This window comes from Bos indicus x Bos taurus, chromosome 15 (genome assembly GCF_003369695.1).
Source record: "Bos indicus x Bos taurus breed Angus x Brahman F1 hybrid chromosome 15, Bos_hybrid_MaternalHap_v2.0, whole genome shotgun sequence".
NCBI lineage: Eukaryota > Metazoa > Chordata > Mammalia > Artiodactyla > Bovidae > Bos > Bos indicus x Bos taurus.
In genome coordinates this window covers 32,145,824-32,164,920 of record NC_040090.1, presented here as the reverse complement: position 1 = coordinate 32,164,920, position 19,097 = coordinate 32,145,824, and the positions used below count along the sequence as shown (strand labels likewise).

At 48.8% G+C, this 19,097-nt stretch overlaps 1 protein-coding gene across 1 annotated transcript in view; it reads right to left on the bottom strand.

Moving 5' to 3' along the window:
- CLPB (ClpB homolog, mitochondrial AAA ATPase chaperonin) overlaps window positions 1-19,097 on the bottom strand; it is a 147,282-nt gene that overhangs the window by 21,075 nt on the left and 107,110 nt on the right. The window contains exon 7 of the mRNA XM_027562995.1: window positions 8,422-8,536. Within this exon, the coding sequence (XP_027418796.1) occupies window positions 8,422-8,536 (115 nt within the window). The remainder of the gene's footprint in view (window positions 1-8,421; window positions 8,537-19,097) is intronic.

Genomic DNA, 19,097 nt, shown 5'->3' with positions numbered 1-19,097 from the left:
GTTGCATAAATGGAAACACGCACTCAGAAGCAGGAAGGGGTGAGAGCACTGTGCAATGTCAAGGTTGGTCTGCAGATGGAACAACATCTATGGTCTGCTCCTCAGAGAGCTGAGGGGAGATGAGCAAAGGAATATATGTTGGAGGACAAGGCCTGGAAACCAAGTCAATGGAGGAGGAGTTGACAGTCTTAGGGAAGCGTCTTCAGTTCTGAGGTGCAAAGATCATCCATACTACACACTGTGTGGTATAATCTGTGTCTCTGGGTTTCATGGAAGTGGCTGGGGAGGTCAGGGAAGGCCTTCAGAAGAAGTGGAAATGATGACAGATCAGACTAGGCAGGATCTGAAGGGGAAGAGGTGGCAGTATGACAGAGGTTGTGAGGGGGACAGGAATGAACAGGAGTAGCTGTGGGTGGGATCAGACCACAGAGGTCTCGAATGCCTGTCTCAGGAGTACATGTCCACACTGTGGGCTTTCTCACCTCAAACTCTAATGCTTCTTCCTAAGATACTTTCTAGTTCTGGCCTCAGAAGAAACAGAAACTGTCCGTGGACACCGGACAAGCCACTCTGCCTGCCTGGATTCTCTCCCTGAGATTTCTGAGAGGAGTCTGAGAAACCACTCAGTCTAACCTCTCCCTTGGGTTAGGCTGAGATCATCTCTGAACTGACTGGCTTGGTCCTCTGGAAGAATGGCCATGAGGGGAACCCACAGGCCTCGCAGGTATCCAGAGGCTAGGCATGAAGACAAAGAAGCCCTAGCCTGGCGAAAGGGGAGGCCCCAGTGTTCTGACAGAAGCAACACCCTGTGGGTGAGGGTGTTTGGGAAGGTAGAGACCTATAAAAGGACAAAGGCTAGACTTCTGTGAATATATGTGTAGGATGTGTGCTGAGGTAAAGGTGAGAATGGGGGCTTATCTGAAAGGAGTCACACTTCTCCAAAAGTTGAATAAGTTGAGAATCTAGGTTTGAAAGAAGCTGAACATAAACTAGATTCAGGCTTCATGGGGGTATCTGGGGAGGCCAAAGTACCCAGGCATCACTCAAATGGGGAGCCCGGGGAGAAGAGCTCCCCAGGTGTTGTGAACCTTGGGTTCTGATCTTGACTTCTCTTTCACGAAGCTTCCCAGCCCACCAAGAGCTACATGCCTCTGGGCTAAACAGTTCAAAAACACCATAGAGAACATGGAATTGGATTACGCCTGGGGCCATCTTTCCCCCCTTCTTTTCTAATAACGCACCTGGGAGAGAGCTCTTTATAATGCCAAGCAGACTCCACTGCACAGCTGTCCCTGGTCAAGTCTGCTGGACTCAGGGCATGAGTCTGGGGTGGGCTCAATCTGGGCCCCCCGTGAAACAGGCAAAATGCCAACCATTAAACAATTACAACTCTGGATATTTCTAATAATATCTGAAGAGAAAAACGGCCAAGCAGATGGTGTCCGACAGAATGAAAAATGGAAGTAGCTAGAAAAGACTGAAGAAGGCGGGCCCCCGGGTGTGTGGTTGGTAGGGCGGCTGAGGGCTAAGACTGGGAACCTTAGGGTCCTGTCAGGCTGGGGCAGAGGCTGGGACAGAGACCTGGCTGGGTCCACTTGGGATGTGGTCACAGATATTCGTGCTCTCACTGTGGACAAGCAAATGCAGCAACTTCCTCTGCTAGCACTTCAGAGCCTATAAAGAACTTCTGTAGACATAACTTCATTTGAGGCTGGTTACAAACCCACGAGGCAGGCAGGGCACGTAACTTGATTCCCATTTTACAGATGAGATCATACATATAAAGAAGTGAGGTGACCTGCTCAAGGTTACACAGGTAGATAAATGGACCTGGGCTTTACCCCTCGTGCTGGCCAGCTCTTGAACCTGAACTGGTGGTTCAGGAGTTTAGAGGGAGGACCTGGCTGTTTCCCACACAGCACCCTCTCATTCCCTCACCTCACCTGGAAAGTTGCTCCTCTGTAGTCTTTCAGTCTGGCTGCCTCAGTCACTCCATACACGGTCTCAGGAGCCCCTGCCCCTGACCATCTCTTGACCAGTGCTCTCTGGTCTCAAGGTCCCCTGAGCAGGAAGCTCAGCCCATCTGGCCTGTCCCATCTCTGGGGCTCCAACAGGCTTGGCAGCCTCTCCATATGCTGGACCAGTGACAGGGTCCCCTTGCTGGGTCTTCTGGCCATGTGGACCACTACCACTCATCCTACATCTCTCCTGCAACAACTCTTCCAGCTGACTCCATATCACACCTGCCCCAATAACCCCCGTGTTCATCGACGGGGCGGTGCGGTAGGGAGGGCAGGAGCCACAGGATCTAGTTTGGGGTCCCGGCTCTGTCACTTATTAGCTGACTTTGAGGTCAACACTTACTCCTTTAGAAGCCTGGTTTCTTCATCTCTAAAATGGGACTAGCCATATGTGCTCAGTCGGCCCCTCATGAAGATTAAAATGAGTTAATGGTTATGAAAGTGATTTGTAAGTTGCAAAAAAAAAAAAAAAAAGAATAAGAATAAAAATAACAGTAGTCATAGCAGCAGTGGGGGCACAAGCCATTAGCCGTGCTATTTTACAGATAGCCCTTTCATCCTTACAATACTTCAGAGAAGTAAGGAGTATCTCTCCATGTTACAGAGGACGAGGCTGAGGTTCAGAGAGGGACAATGGGAAGGTTTCATCTGTGCACCCTCATACCAGGGGGAGGGTAAGTCCCGATTTGATTGTGTATTTCGTGGGTGCATGTCCTAGGCCTATTTCCTGAGGGACTTTTGCAAAACACTGGTATAATGTGTGTGGACTAAATGAATTAATTGTTGGTCTTCCTGGAATCACAAGGGGCAAAGAACAGATATTTCAGCTCCCATTTTACAGAGAAGAGTGATGCCTGGATCCAAGAGTCTCTTACAGCTCCAAGTGGTTACTACTACCCTTGGGTAAAGAAGGCTTCAATTCTCTTCTTAACTTCCCTCCAGGGAGTCTTATCCATTTGTTCAGCAAAAAAGTTCTGTGTCGAGTGCTGGGGCACCTACAAAGAAACCGAGAACAGGTCTGCACCTCTTGGCTGAACGCTGCTATGAAAACTGTGAGCGCCAAGTGGTATGGAGTACTATGAAAAGTGTGGGAAACGCTATCTGTTTCTGACTGTGACTTGGGGGCCAAAGCACAAGGGGGAGATGGCTAGGCAGCCTGGATATGATGGGACATTCCAGGAGGAAAGCTCTGATGTGCAAAACCCAAGTGAGACAAAAGAACTGCCTCCTCCTCCCATGCCAGGCCTTTGCCTCCATCTAGCTCAAGGTTTGGGGGAGTCTGGGTAGGCTGACTCATCTCTCCTGATAAGTTCTATTGATGCAGCAGATTTTTTTTTAACCTAACCTGAAACAGTTTGCCCCATGCTTGTGCCACCTCCTAGGGGAACCTATCCTTCACAGGAATTCCACAGTTCAGTCACCTAAATGTCTATTAGTATCTTCTGTCTAAGCTTACAGGTTCAAGGGGCATAGCTCAACAAATGCCTGCTTCTGGTGCCCTGGGTTTGGTGGATGATGAGAGAAAAGCTCTTTCTAGTCTGTCAGGAGTATTCTTTCTGAAGGCAAACTATTGCTACCGAGGAGTTAACCGTACTAAAATTGCAAATAGCTTTTGTTGAGCCCACCCACTGTGTGTGAAAGCCTCGCAGGCTATGGTTAGGTTAAGGTTAGGGACCCTATGGGTTAGGGACCACTGGAGGGAAGACTGACACCCTTCCAGAAAGAGGTTGAGATCAGAATCTGTGCTCAGGGGAGGCAGAACCTCAAGACGTGTTTAGACTTTGTTCATCTGAGTTTACTTGAGTTCAACAACCTTTTACATACCTGTGTGCCAACTCTGGGGAAACAGACCTGAAAGAGAGGTAGTTTCTGACTTTTGCAGGGAGAAAGACATACAAACTGATGCTACGTGGTAAGCACAACAAAAAAAAAGTGTCCACAGGAAGTGCATAGAAAGGCCCTGCACCAGGTGGAGAGTTAAGGAAAGCTTCCTGGATAAGGCAAGGGTCAGGTCCTGGCAGGCGAGCAGAAGGGCAGAGCAGTCCAGTCAATAAGAGCAGGGGCACAGGAGGGACTCCTGAAGTGGGGAGGTGGAACTTAAGAAGTTTTCTAAATTAATCACTACCTCTCTACAACTCAGGGACGATCTAGATGTATTTCTCAGATTACAAACAGGACTCCAAGGGAGGGTCCAGAAAGCTAGCTGCAGCACTCAGGAAGATTACATTTCTGGATTAGTCAAAGAGGGAGGTGGAGTATGAGATAGGATGGTGCACCTACTGTGCGTATATGGGTGATATTAAAGTTCTGAATTCGGGTCAGAGCCAGGCTTAGAAGAGAGGTCAAGGTGGTAGAGCTTCCCTGGGGAGTTCACAGGCTTCAGAGTCAATGGGGACCAGATGCAATGGGCTTCAGGCATAGGCCTCTGGTCAGAGGGAGCCACTGCGAAGCCTTCACAGGTGCAGGCTGCCCAGAAGAGGCTTCTTGGAGCAGGTCTGGCGAAAGGGATGTCACTTCAAAGGGTCAAAGGATGACTAGTATGGGTGTTGTAAACAACGATCTTGCTACACTCACATTCTTAGTATGCTTGTGAACAACTAGGAAGCAGGCTTAACAGCTTCTCTTCTTTCCTCAGAGCACATCACAGAGATGGACAAAGGGCCATAAGCAAAGTAATTAATGTGACAAACTGCACTAAGCATCCACCTCGACTGGAGGGCTGCGCCAGGAACTGGGAAAACAAAAATGATTCAGTCAGGGTCTCTGCCCTCAGGAGTCTACAGTCTATTGCTCCTGAAATATAAAAACCAGCCCGAGGGTGGGAGACGGGCAGGGCTAGGGTGGGGAAGGGGCCAGAAGAAAGGAGTTTCAACCAGAGATGGCAGCATCAACAAATATAGGCAGGAGATCAACGCAGCATGTGCAGGGCGGCAGAAATAGCCATTGTGTGCAGTGGGGGAGGGGGACAGCTGGGGAAGTGGGGGAGGGCAGCAGGGGTGGGCCCTAATGCCAGGCCAGGGCATTAGAAACTCAAGAATTTTACACAGGTTTTTTTTGTTTTGTTTTTACACTGTACAAAGCTGACTCCAGCTAGGGAGAAGTGGTTATAGGGGAAGAAAAGGAGGCAGAGAGACCAACAAGGAGACCACCACTAGGTTCAGACAGAAGACACTGAGGTCCTGAGCTGGAGGTCCTCAGTGGTATTAGGAATGGGGGGAGAGGCTAGGTGTGAGATCTATTTAAGAGGTAAAATGATAGAACCTGAAGGGCTTTAAGGGGAAGGAAGAGCCAAGGAAATATCTGCGCTTCTACTCAGGAGACCAGGGAATGGTGGGGCCTTTACTGAGACAGGAACATGGGAGGTGACCAGGTGGAGGAGGGAAGCAGAGTCTAGATCTGAACAGACAGCTGGCTGCCTTTCTGAGGATGGTGGGCACAGAGGTTCTGAGCTCCCACTAGAACAGGCATCCTCCCCTTCCCCATGATCAAGAACAGCTTGGGATTCTGGAAGAAGAACCTCACACTTGATGTCAGTGCTCTGGCTTGTGGTCTGCATGTTGGCCCTGTTTTGGCTCCAGTGACCCGAGAAGACCAGAGAGGCCATGGGGGCCTGGGCTGTGGGGTCGGTGCTTCATCTCCCCCATTTGTAAGATGGTAACTGTGCGCCAGCCTTGCTAGAAGCCCTGCAGCTGGGGATCACACTGATAAATTCACTGTATTACTTTGCACAAATCAATATCCCAGCACTTACCAGGGGTTGATGTGACCGAAATTGGTTTCAGCCAATTCGTGAGGGTAATAAATGGCCATTTATCAAATCAATTCATTCTGCGGCACTTCTTTGGCTGCCCACCCTCATGGTACCTCTGGGGTGCCAGGTTCCACCCAGCCAGCACACATCTGACACTAGCTGAGAGCACTCAGGGAGCACCCTAGCCTGCCCTCTAGATCCGCCCCACTCTCCTGCACCTGCTTCAGTGCTGAGGCCCTGCCACAGATTCTGACCCAGAGAGTGCCTCATGCTTCACAGGAGCTGGAAGCTGAACACACTCTGACTGTTATGAGTGTGATCCCTGGCTGCAGGGCTTCTAGCAAGGTGGGCGAAAAGTTACCACCTTACAAATGGAAGGGAATGTACTAACCCCACAGCCCAGGCCCCCACACCCTCTGTGTCTTTTCCAGCAGCACTGGAGGCATAGCAGAGTCACCCTACACACCACAGGACAAGGAGGAAAGCGTTCCAGATCTGAGGCAGAGTGTGGGTGACAGATGGAGCTATGGGTAGGACAAGGCACTTGGCAGACATTCTGACAGCCCCTAGGAGGTGGGAAGTGGAACCATCTACTCCTGCTCTGGGCTGGCAGCAGGGAGAGACAAGGAGAAGGACCAGGGGAAGACGCCAGTCTGGGGCTGGGACTAGGGATCAGTCTTGGATTGATGGAAACAACTGAGGGCCTGACCTATGGAGCACAGTGCCCAACGCTGGACAGTAAACATCTAGAGGAGGGGGACTGGGTTTTATTGAGAACTGTCTGGTACATACTGGAGATAGCATATGCTTTACAGTCCTATAGTCCTGAGTCTGGATTCCTGGTACAAAGGTGAGGAAACTGATGCTCAAAGAAACTGAGTGACCAGCCTGAGCTGCATAGCTGGTAAGTGGCCTACCTGCCATTTGAGCCCTGGCTGACTGAATTCTTTCCACTTTAATGTCCTCCTCCCTCCCCTAACTACTTCTGGAAGTCTCTCAACTTATGGGCTTGAGAAGTTGGTGAGAAACAGGAGATCAGAGGAGTGGGCAACATGTGAAGAAACGGCTGTGTAAGAAGTGGAGGGTAAATACCATGATGGCATCTATAGTTCTGGCCCAAGTGGACATGAAACTCTAGTAGAACCTGCTTCTCACGTCTTGGCTCAGTCACTGATCTCTCCAATGGGCTCCTCCTCCTCTCTTTGACCCAAGAGCTCCCAAGGTCTCCTCTCCTTTTACCTCAGACATGGCCTTGGCAAAGAAGTGGGGGGTTGCCACCTCCAAGCTGAGGGTGGCTGTCTGTATTCAGACCCAAAAGGGCAGCCTGATGAGGTTTGGGCCTGAGTAGTGGGGACTTGTGTCTTCACAGAAGCTTTCCCTGGCTCCTGGGTGTGCCTGCAGGTAGTCTCTGCCCTCCAGCTGCTGAGGCAGATCTGGTCTATGGGCTCCTTTTAACTGCTGATGATCAGGTCATGACCTGACCATGAGTCCCATTGGTGTGTGAGGAGGATGGAGACAGGCTGGGCCCAGTGTGTCACAGGGATGACTGCCTTCATTGTGCACTGACTCCTCTGGGACTCCACAATTTCAGCTTCATGTCTCCTTTCACAAGTGAGAGAGTCTGGTGCTGGGCGTGGCGGCTGCTGGGCTGCATGTGGTGGGACTAGAGGCGGCACTGGATGCACCTGACCAAGACATCGCAGGGAAGAGGCTTTTAAAGCTGAGCTGAGCATTGGCTCACCTGAAGGGCCTCTCAGAATATAGAGTTCTGGTTCATCGCCAGAGCTCCTGATCCCACAGGTCTGGGATCAGATCTACATTCTAACAAGTTCCCAGAGGATGCTGATGCTGCTGGTCCAGAGACCACTTTGAGAACCACTGCCTTGGGGGATACTCCCTTGTCTAAGTCAGAAATAGGGTTCCCTTGCCCTTGCCTCATCTGTCTTGAGGTTACCCTCAGGGAGCCATGCACCTCAGGAGAACAATGGTGAGGCCACCATCCTGAGCACAACCCCAGTTTTATCTCTCTCCACTGGAGATGCATGCACAGGAAGGTCAGGAGATGAGGGGTGATATCAGCAGACGGTCTAGATCCCAAGGTGGCATAAGCGCTTCTGAGGTAGAGAAGAAGGCACTCAAGACTTGCACGGGATGTTTTCCATAGAATTGAGCCAGCTTCCAACAAATTATATTGAAGGATGGCACAGTCCCCGCCGGGAGACAGGAGACCAAAGCTCTAGTTCTGGCTCAGTTATGACAATACTAGTGATGGGAAAGCTCTTGTTCTTCTCTGGGTCTCAGTTTCTCCACCTGAAAAGCGGGGGTGGGGTGGGGTCAGTAGATCAGATGAACGTCAGAGTTAAATTCAAAGCACAGAAAGAAGCCTTGACCAAATTACTCAAGTGTTCTGCCTCAACTTCCTCATCTGTAACATGGGGATTCAATGGGACCAACCTCATAGGATTGTAAGGATTAAATGACGTGGCATATGCAAAGAGCTTAGAACACTGCCTGGTACACAGGAAGCACTTCACAAATGCTATGCTGTAACAATAACAGCCCCTTCTCCTCAGCTTGGAGATGGCAGGACCACACCTCACTGCAGCAGACCACAAACTTCTACGCCCTCTTCGGTGTGCGTGTACTCACCTGCGCCCACTGTGGCGATGGCGCTCTCCTGGCCAATGATGTGCTCCTTCAGCCGCTGCTCCAGGGGAAAGCGGCGCCGCTCCTCGGCCTCCCGCTTCCGCTGCTTCTCTTGGTACTGTGGAGAGAGACGAGATGGAAGGCGGCTCAGGAGCGCCGGACCCAGGAGGACCCTAGTTTCATTCTATCCCCCCAACCCAGGGGGAAAAAGCAGAGGGTCTGGGCCTCTGGGGGTTCTGATGGACAGCTCTGGCTCGTTCTTTTCCCAGCCCCTCGTCTGAGTCCTCACCTCATTTCCCTACCTTGGTGGCCACTGCTCAGGGGTCCTGGCTCGCCCTGCTAGTAAAATAAGTACTGCTAGTATTGGATTGGCCAAACGATTCTTATGGTGTTCACATAAGATCTTATGAACTTTTTTGCCGACTCATTAGATTAACTCTTGAGTCTGGAGTCTGACAGAAGACTTGGTTTGAATCCCAGCTCTCTCACTTAATAAGATGTGATTACCTGGAGCAAGTTACTATGCTCAGTTTTCTCCTCTGCAAATTGGGGATTAAATATGATGTTGTATACAGAATGTGTCTAGTGCTATGGCTAGTAAGCACTAAGTGCTTACAAATAGATAGGTTCCTTTCATTTTCTGCTTACCCTCACCAGAGCTATGAACACCCTTCAAGTCAATGATACTGCATTTTTCAATTAAACACAACTATTCAGCAATTGCTAAATTCCTGGCACTGTGTATGCCATGATGGAAAGGTGGGGAAGGGGCAAAGAGGAAGACTGGCCCCTGGCAGGTTTAGATGATGCTGGGTGCCTGGCAGGTGTCTGGCCTCTGGCTTGGTCCATTTCAGAAAAGACAGAAGCAGGAGGCTTGAGCTTTGTCCCACTGAAAGGGAGGGGAGAAGAGCCAGGTCTTGCTTTCAAAGAGCTCTATCTAAGTCAGGCAGGGGAGGCGAGGCAGGGTGTGTACATGAATACTTCTCAGGCAGGATCAGCCGTTTCCCTTGTGGTTCTAAAGCATGTGTGCCTACACCTAGCCCTGTATCTATCACTGAAAAAAGCTACTTGAAAATGAGTTTGCTGCATATTTGTGATTGTGTCTTACAAATCAACTATGAGCCCCATTTTACTCACTGCTATTTCTGGCATGGGTCCTGGCAGTGGACGCAGCTGGTGAAAGTTTACAAAAATGAAGCTGATGACAGATACAAAGAGGAATTAACAGCTAGATTGGGTGGTGTAGGAGTACAGAGAAGGGAAGGATACATAAAACATAAAACATTTCTGGGAGGTGAGAGACTTGAAGGAGCTGGAATATTGGGCTAGTTGGGAGCTGTGGCACTATCTGGAGACTGGGTTGGGGGGTGAGTGCATGGGTCTGATGATAAAGCATCGATGGAGGCCAGGCGCTGGGGGCAGGAAGCAGGCCTTAAAGTGAGACAGAAAGACCTGGGTCTTCCGGGGGCTTCTCTTCCCTAGGGCTCCTGTAACACTGACAGCTTTCTAGAAAGCGAGCTGCCAAGGTAAGGCCTTGTCACAAAAGTGGTGGCTGCAGATTGCTCTTGCGGGCAGAGTGGATGAAGAATATCTGCTACTTGGGCAGTGTTTTCCTGTTATGGTAGTGACCTTGACAGAAGTTAAAAAAAATAAATAGCAAACAATCCAATTTTGGCTGTTGCTATCAGTCTGTAACTGAAAGCTCCCATCAGTCCTGGGGTTTCATATGGAGCAATAATTCGGCACCAATCCCAGCGGAGCAACGCTTGCCGGTTGGAATCCAGCACGTCACTGTGCAGCTCCCTCAGGCACCACATACATCACCTGGCTCTGCCGACTCCAGCCATATATCTGCCTCCTCCTCCTCCCTATCCACCTAGCCCCTCTCAGCACTTGGGTCCACTGGGCTGAAAGGCTCTGATGGAGAGATGCACACATACAGGCCGGTACAGCACCAGCCAGTGGCCTGGCCCGCTTGCAGTCAGGCAGGATGCAGAAGGAACCTGGCCTCCGAGAGTTTGTGAGGTCTGTCTGTTAGGTCACTTCCCCTCAGGGATGGGTATTCCCACCTCTGGGCCTTTTGTCCACACTGCTCCCTCAGCACATAAGTCTTCTCTATTCCCACCCATCTCTAAGTGATCTGAGCTTAAATACCAAATTGTCTAAAGAGCCTGTTGCCCTGGCACCTCCAGAGCACTAGTTTAACTGCCTGTTTCTATCTCTTTACTCCACACATGAGGAAGTAGTGACAAAGACCATGCTCTATTCATCCCTGTAACTCCAGCACCTAGCACAGGGCCTGGATCACAGAAGGATTCAATTTGTGCTGCCAAGTGAATGAGGTGACTGCCGTCTGTGAGATGGCTGCTGTGTGCCGGGCATGGTAATCCGAACTTTCTGTGTAGTGTCTTACTGACTTCTTACAGCAGTCCCCACATGAAGTTTGATACCTTTCCGGCTCATAGTGAGGCACATCGTGTGGCAGAAAGAAGCCAGCTTTGCCCCAGAAAGACCTGAATTTAAACCTCACCTAATCTACTTGGGCTTCCCAGGTGGCTTAGTGGTAAAGAATCCACCTGCCAATGCAGGAGACATGGGTTTGATCCCTGGGTAGGGAAGATCCTCTGGAGAAGGGAATGGCAACCCTCTCCAGTGTTCTTGCCTGGGAAATCCCATGGACAGAGGAGCCTGGGGGGCTACAGTCCATGGGGTCAAAAAAGATTGGACACGACTTAGTGACTAAACAACAAATCTACTTAACAGTAAGCTCACCTTGGGGAGTTAATTCAACTCCCTGAATTTCAGTTCCTCATCTCTAGCATGGCAATGGTACTCATTGTGGGATGCTGGTGAGAATTAAGTGAGATGATGCATATGAAGCACTGGGCAGGTCTCTGGCACACAGCGAATGTATATGCAGAAGTAGCTGTGTGAGAGACTCAGTGGCCAACACAGTATCTGGCCTGTGCAGGCCTTTGATAAACTTTGCTAACTACTTCTTTACTGCATTTTGATAACTAATTTTCTAACCCAGTGCCTTTGTTTTTATTTTGGTGCTAGAATTAATTTAATCTGCATGGAGCCCCACAGATAAGAGGAAGAAGTGCTCTGGCTTAAGCAGAAGCCAGGAGTTAGGTCCATTAGGATGCCCCCATGGACCCAGTGTGGCTCCTGAGACTTCTCCCCAGGAACCCTGAGTCTGCTGGGCAGTCTCAACACCAACTGAGCTCTCAGGACACCTCCACTGCCTGGGGTGTCTCAGCTGTGCCTGTCAATTTCCCTTACATGGTAGAGAACTCCTCCTCTAGGTGCTTTCCATCCACTGGTTTGTGGGGCCTCACAAAACACACCTTTTTTTCCTTTGCTGCAAGCAAAGCTTAACAGGAGTTTCCCCACCACTCTGTTGGTTTGGGTACCACCATCATGGCCTCCCTGAGCCTTCTCCAGGGCAACATTTCTACCTTTTGCAACTCTTCTTCAGTGTCATGATTTTAGGTTATCTTAGTATTGTTATTTTCTTGAGCAATGGGAAAGGGTTCTGGACTTCTATGGGGGTGAGCGTCAGGTTTCTCAGGAGCTCTCTAAATAGTACTGGGAAAGAGTCAACCTATGGCCTAAATTTGAGCACACCCTGATTCGAGTACAACCCCCTCTACGCCTGGAGCCGTATACAGCTCTTCAGAGAAACTTCTGAAACTGGACCAGATTTTTTGATAAAAATGTACAGGACAATGGGATTAAACCACATATGAGGTTATTACTTCATGCTCTTTCCCAAATGCTTAGCACAGAGCTTATATTAAAAAAATGTTGAGGACTTCCCTGGTGGTCCAGTGGTTAAGAATCTGCCTGCCAATGCAGGGGTTTGATCCCTGGTCTGGGAAGATTCCACATGCCAAGGGAAGCCCGTGCACCTCAACAAGAGAAGCCACCACAGTGAGAAGCCCACACAAGCAATGAAGAGTAGCTCCCACTCGCTCCAACTAGAGAAAGCTCACACGCAGCAGTGAAGACTCAGGCAGCCAAAATTTTTAAAAAAATGGTGAATGAATGAATGACTTTTTAATAGTGTGAGCTATGAGTTCAGGCTTGTGGAGAGCTAACCAGTGGAAGAACCTAGGGAAGGAAACTACTTGGTCTGTATGTATCTTCTTTGGGAGGAAAGAGAAGGCCCCTGGTAAGGGTCCATGAATGTGGGCTATTGTTGTTCCTGGCTTCTGAGGAAATGAGGAAGAAGACTACAGGGAATGAGGTCAAGACTCTGCTTCAACAGGGTTCCAGTAGAGGAGGGGACAGGGTAGGTGACCCAGCTTGCAGAAGCAGAGGACACTGGGTGGAGATGCAATAGAAGGAAGCCACCAGGAGAGCAGGAGAGGGAGAGTGATCATCTTCTTAATAAAAGCCACATGCAATTAATTTCAGAAGCCCTCACCTGGAGCCAGCAGCAACCAGCTTCCTATGCTGCATCTCGGCTGGATAATCGCAGCCACTGGTTTTCATCATTCTTGATTTAATATGGCACCCCTCCTGGCTCTGAGTGCATTTACAGGAAAGGGCTGGGAGGCCGAGGCGAAGCCTAGCTGGGCTCTTGTTAGGAGGTGGGTGGCTGGGCAGAGCAGCTCTGTGGGTGAGAGTTACAGGGAGAAGGGTATGGCAGCACCCCTGCTGCTGGGCATTACTCAGGGAACAAATCTGATAATAAACCTAGCGATGTGTTTACTGAGAGGGGAGCTGGGGCAGGGGTGGTCGGCAGGAGACCCTGGGGAAAAAACAGGAAAAGTGTGGCAGAGGGAAGAAAAGAGAGTCCAAGATGCAGCTTGCCTTTAGAGGGAAGTCAGGGCACACAGCCCCCTGGTTTCTCACAGACTCAGATATGCCCCATCCTCCTGACTTCCTAGATCCACCCCAACTCACATCATAGTCAGGGCTTCTACCATGTCCTGAAGCTGGGGGAGGCAGAGAGGCCTGGGTGGGGAGGTCAACAAAGTGGGCAGAAGATGAGACTCAGGGGGCAGGTGTGGGACGATGGAAGAGTCCTGAGAAGAGGGAGTGATGACAAGAGGAGCACAGGGGGTCCAACAAAGGAGGCTGGGAAACGTCGAGCAGACAGGAGGGGAGAATGGGGGATGAGAGGGGCACCTAAGGGACTTGAAAGTCTCCTGAACCAGCTCAGAGTCCACATCCGTATTGAGGAAAGCTGGGTACAGTGCCAGCATCAGTCCCATGAAGACTTGGTGACCGCTATGTCAGCATCCCAGGGTCCATTCTTTCCTCCACCTGATCCTCCTTTTGCCGCCAGATCAGTATTTTTAACATGTTAACTGGATCATGTTGCTCCTCTGCAAATAGCTGGGTTGCCCCAGAGACAAGAATGGCAAGACGGTTAAGAGGGGCAAAGAGGGGCTGAGGTGAGAAAATGGGTTGTATGCTCCTCAGCGTGTCACATCAGGAGGTACGTGATGATGATGTACCTGTGACTGGGGATGTTAGTTTTGATCATCTGATTAAGGTGGGCTGTGCCAAGTTTCTCCACCATCATCTTCCCCTTATGTAATTAACACGTGTCTTGTAGGGTGGGACTTAGAGACTACATAAATACCCTGTTACTCCTCAAACTTCCACTCCTTAGTCTGAGTATGAACTGATGAATCTTGCCTGATTTGGGACCAGCTGTTCTACCCTCACAGCCCTAAGGAGGTCAGAGGATCTCCTCCTTCATCATCCAGAGAGGAAGTAATTAAAGCAGGGCCCCACTGGTAGCAAGTAATAAAGGCAGAACACTAACTCCTGCAGTCTGACTCCAGTGCCTGCACCTTCCACCCCGGAGATAAGAAAAGACCCGTTCTTGCCTTTAGGGAGTTCAGAGCCTATTTAGGGAAAGGAGATTTAAAACACAAATTTCATATTCCTACTTTCAGCATGGGGATACCTAATGAATTTATTGAAAATAAACACCAGAGGGTGTTCTTGCCAGAAATGCACAGCCTGAATTGAATCATAAAGAAACATTAGACAAACCCAAATTGAGGACAGTCTACAAAATAGCCAGCCTGTACTTGTTAGAATGTCAAGAAAGACTGAGGAACTGTTTCAGATTAAAGGAGACTAAATAGACTTGACAACTGAATCCAACTTTGGATCCAAAATTTTTTTTCCTTGTAAAACGAACTATTGGGACAACTGGTGAGATGTGAATAACATCTGTAGATTAGTTAATATTAATGCTCTGATTCTGAGAATTGTATTGAGGTTATATAGAAAATGTCCTTTATTTTTTAGGACCTTCATACAAGTATTTGGGGGTAAAGGGGATCATGTATATACAACTCGCAAATAGTTCAGAAAAATTATATATCTTTATATTATTCATCTCTACATAATAAAGCAAGTATGATAAAATGTTAACAACCAGTAATATAGGTGGAAGTTTATGGGAATTTGCTGTACTATTTTTGAAGTTTTGTAAAAATAAAAGTGAAATAAATCAGGACAATGCTTACCCTTGAGGGACAGATAGTGACTGGAAGGGAGTATGATACAAATGAATGCTTGTAATAGTCTACTTCTTGATTAGGTATATTCAGTTTGTGAAATTAACAGTGAGCTGTATAGTTATGAGCACCTTATACAAATATATTTCAACAAACGATTTTTTAAAAGTTAAAAGAGAAAGAATGCAAAGGTGTATCCCCATAAAGCATGGAGTGCTCTGTCTGGCCCATGGAGAACCTATAACGAAGGTCAGATGGTGTTGTCTGGGCCAAGCACAGAGCCAGGCATGCAGCACACCAGCACTTGAAATGAGATGCAAAGCAGGGAGCAGGCTCGGTGAGGCAGGGAAGGGGGTTTCTCTTTATCCTAAGCCAGGCGGAACATAACCCTCTACGTTCCTGTATACCTCACCCCTTCTCTCCTGATGGCTTCCTCCAGATCTGATGGGAGCACCCAGGCGTGCAGCCTGGAATGCGGGGCCCAGGGGAGCCCTGCATCCCCAGCTACCCCTGCAGCAAATGAAAAAATACACAGACAGGAAATGTGCTTGTGATTCTGTCACTGGGATATGCAAATAAAATATATATGATAGACCTATCTGCCTAATATTCCTGCCAATTCATTCTCTGGGTGTGATTAAAATGAGCAATAAATTCCTCGTGAGTCTCGGTGGAGTGAGGATCTGGGAGTGGAGATGCGGGCTGCCACCAGCACGTCCCCCTCAGCTGAATATTCATCATGGAATAGCTTCCCATATTTTTGTTTTATCTGCCATCATGTGCGCAGAGATATATTTCCACCTCTCTGTTGTCTCTTAGTTAAGATGTGAAAATGGTCTAAGCTTTAAGTATTAAACCCTTCAGCTTGTGAAATCCTTCAAAGTGAGATCACAGGTTACCTTCTCTGTGAAGCCTGCCCTGCTCATTCTGCCTGGAGGTGATCCATGCTTTCTTAGAACCCCCACAAGCTCTGTGTGGACCCCTCCTAAGGCACAAGTCAGCCTGTGGGTATCAGAGCTAAGAGCGCCTGCATCTCCCCATCTTCCTCTCCTGATACCCAGCTCAGGAGACAGGAGCTGGGCTTCATCCACCTCTCGATCTTAGGGGGCCTAGGAGGCTTCCACACACACACACTGCTGAGAGAACTAAGCAAATAAGCCATGAGAAACAAATCATTTAGGCCACTTAAAGTGACAGAGATTCTTAGATAAGTGACATATTTTAAAAGGCAGAATAAAATTAAAAATTAGGCTTATGGATAATTCTAAAATGGGAAAACCATGAAGAAATAATAAGTGAAAAAACATAGATTCCAAACATGGAACTAGGGTCATAACTCAAATACCTTCAGGACCAAGAAGGAAATATAAATGCCTGACAGGTAAGCACATAACACGATAGGAAACAGACACCTGTGGCTGGAGAGTCCACATTACAACCTCTAAGGCATTACACTCACATTTAAAAAAAACTCTGAACTGGCAAAATAAAAGGTGGCTGCCAGTTTGAGGCCCATGGTTTATACAGTAGGCTATCAACCAGGCTAAGAAAAAAACCCACTTATGTATAGATATGGTCCAGAAAAGGTAAATGTAGTATCATAAGAGGAATGGTCTGATTCGTATCTCAATAGCTGCTTATAATAGCCTGATTTTCAAAAGTCACGTTTTATTTTACCTTCAGTTTTCTCACCTATAAAAGGGGGGGAAATAAGAGCTACCTCATAGCTTTGTTACAGCATTAGAAAAATTATATATTCGAGACCTGGCAGAGTGCCTAGATGCACTTGATAAATGGTACCTACTATGACTATAAATAATTAAAAACATTAATAATAGTTATGTACAGATAGTAGGGCTAAAATGCTTTTAAGTGAGAGTCAGTTCAGTTGACATCTCTTTCAGGTAGCCTTCCTTGATCTCCTAGGCAGGATTAGAAGCCACCATGGGTTGCCACAGTCCCTGGGCTTCCCTGGGACTAATGACTCAGTGGTGTCACACTTTACTTGTCTGTTTCCTCACCAGACTGTGAGCTCCTTGAGGGGTTCACCCAGATATCTTCTTCCCACCTAGCCCAGAACCTGGCATACAGATGTCATTTATAAATATGCACTGACTTATTTAATTATCTTCATTTTATACTGTCCAGATTTTCCATAATGGGAAAGATGACTTTTATAATTACAGATTTTCTATAAAGAGTACATATTTGACTATAGAGAGGCAAGTAAAGGTGGAAGAGGCTGAGCTGGATGGCAGGGAGATGCCGGATGGACAGAAGGGGAGGAAGATAAGATCAGAGTGGTGGTAATCCGTGTCTAGACAAAGAGCCAGGACATGAGGTCTGAGGCTGGAGCCTCAGCACCCTCCAGGCCTGAATCATTATGTCACTGACATAGGGCCTGAACTCGAGAGCTGAGCAGCTGATACTTACTTCCTGGCAGAGGGTGACATAACCCAATCTAAAGCAGTGTTTCCCCCCTGAAACTCTTCCTCACAGTTTTGAAGAGGTAGTTTTTTTTGCAACCTGGAGAAAAAGAGCAGAGCAGAAAGAATGGGAGACCATGGAGATGCTGAGCAACTGAGAGAAAGACAATGCTGCTGATGTCCAGGGAGAGCTGAGGGTGGTTCACGTGGGTAGAATCTGAGGGGACCCCAGAGCAATCAGGTGGAGGTGCTCAGCAGACAGCTGAACATTACAGAAGAGGAAATCCAGCCTGTGTAAAGGGATCAAATGCAGAGAGGTGATGACAGAGAAAGAGTCTTCATGTTGAGAGGTGACAAAACCCCTGGCTGGCTCTGAGTGGTCTTCTAGCCTCAAAAGGCAGCCCCTGCCCTGGCTCACAGCTCTGTGAGGGGGCTCCTTCTGGAAGCAGCCACCCATTAAGCCTGGCTCTGTCCTAGCCCTGGCACTGAATCCATTTCCTCTCTCCCCTCCTCCTCACAGCCGTCTCTGTGCCCACGTGCTGTCTCTCCTTTCCCGGCCAGATGCCCCACTGCCTTCAGCCTTTTCTCATGGCACAGTTCTGCTTGCCTGCCTGCTGCCCACCTCTGCACAGATTCTGAGAGCTCACTCTACTCAGAAGGTAGCCCTCTGTGGTCTAGAAGGATCTGACTGGCACAGAGGCAGCAACTGCCACTTACTCATTTGGGACACTGACTTTGTATTGATATGGCTGACATCAAGACATTTCCTGGGCAGCCAAATTTCATTAGGGTCCCTCAGCAGCCCTAACCCTTCCATCCCTGCTGATATGAAGAGGTCTGTTCTCCTGCTTTACGTGACCAGACCAGTGCTGGCCCTATGTCACACGACCTGACAAAACAGGAGTAATTTTGGCCAAGGGCAGCGCTGGCTCTCAGGGGACAGTGGCTTGGCCTCAAAGGGGAGATAATGACAGGGATGCAGTCCCTGAGGTGATGTGAAACAGTCCTCAGAGATTTCCTTAGAGAATAGGGGAAGCAGACCCAACTCTAGGGCAGGAACATGGGATTAGCTGTGTCCAATAAGTTGTGAGTGGAAGTAAAGGGTCCTACTTCCAGGCTGAGCATGTAGCTGCCAGTGGGAGGCCCTCCAGGGTACTCTCTTCCAGAGGGCGGCTGCTCTGCAGTGAGGTCCCTCAGCATCGCGGATGAGCAGAGCCCACCTCTGCTGACCCATGATGGATGATGGACGTGTAGCATGAGGTAAAAATGAATCTTTGTTGTTTTAAGCCACTGAAATTTGGGGTTGTTACAAGAGCATGACCTAGTTTATCCTGACGCTACACAGACCAGCGGTATATTGAATGGAACCACAGAAACCATTCAGTCACAGTGTTTTCATTTCACAGAGGTAAACTGAGCTTCAGGAGCAGAAGCCCTTGCCCGAGGTCAGTCAGTCAGTGAGGGGGTGAGATCACAACCCCAGCTGAGTGCTCAGTCAGGTGACCTAACCTAAGTGCTCTTACTCAAGACACACAGAGTGTCTGCCACTAGGTGGGACCTGCCACTCTTAATCATCTCAAAGTACTGCAGCCAATTTGCCAGAGAAAGATTCCACGAAGCTGGAAAAAGCCCAAGACTGACAGTCAGAAACCAAGCTTCCAGTTCCTGTCCTGCCAGTGAACCTACCACGGGATCTTAGTAACAGTTTTGATGTTAACTCGCTCTGGGACCAAGGGCAAGTCACAACACACCCCTGGGCTCC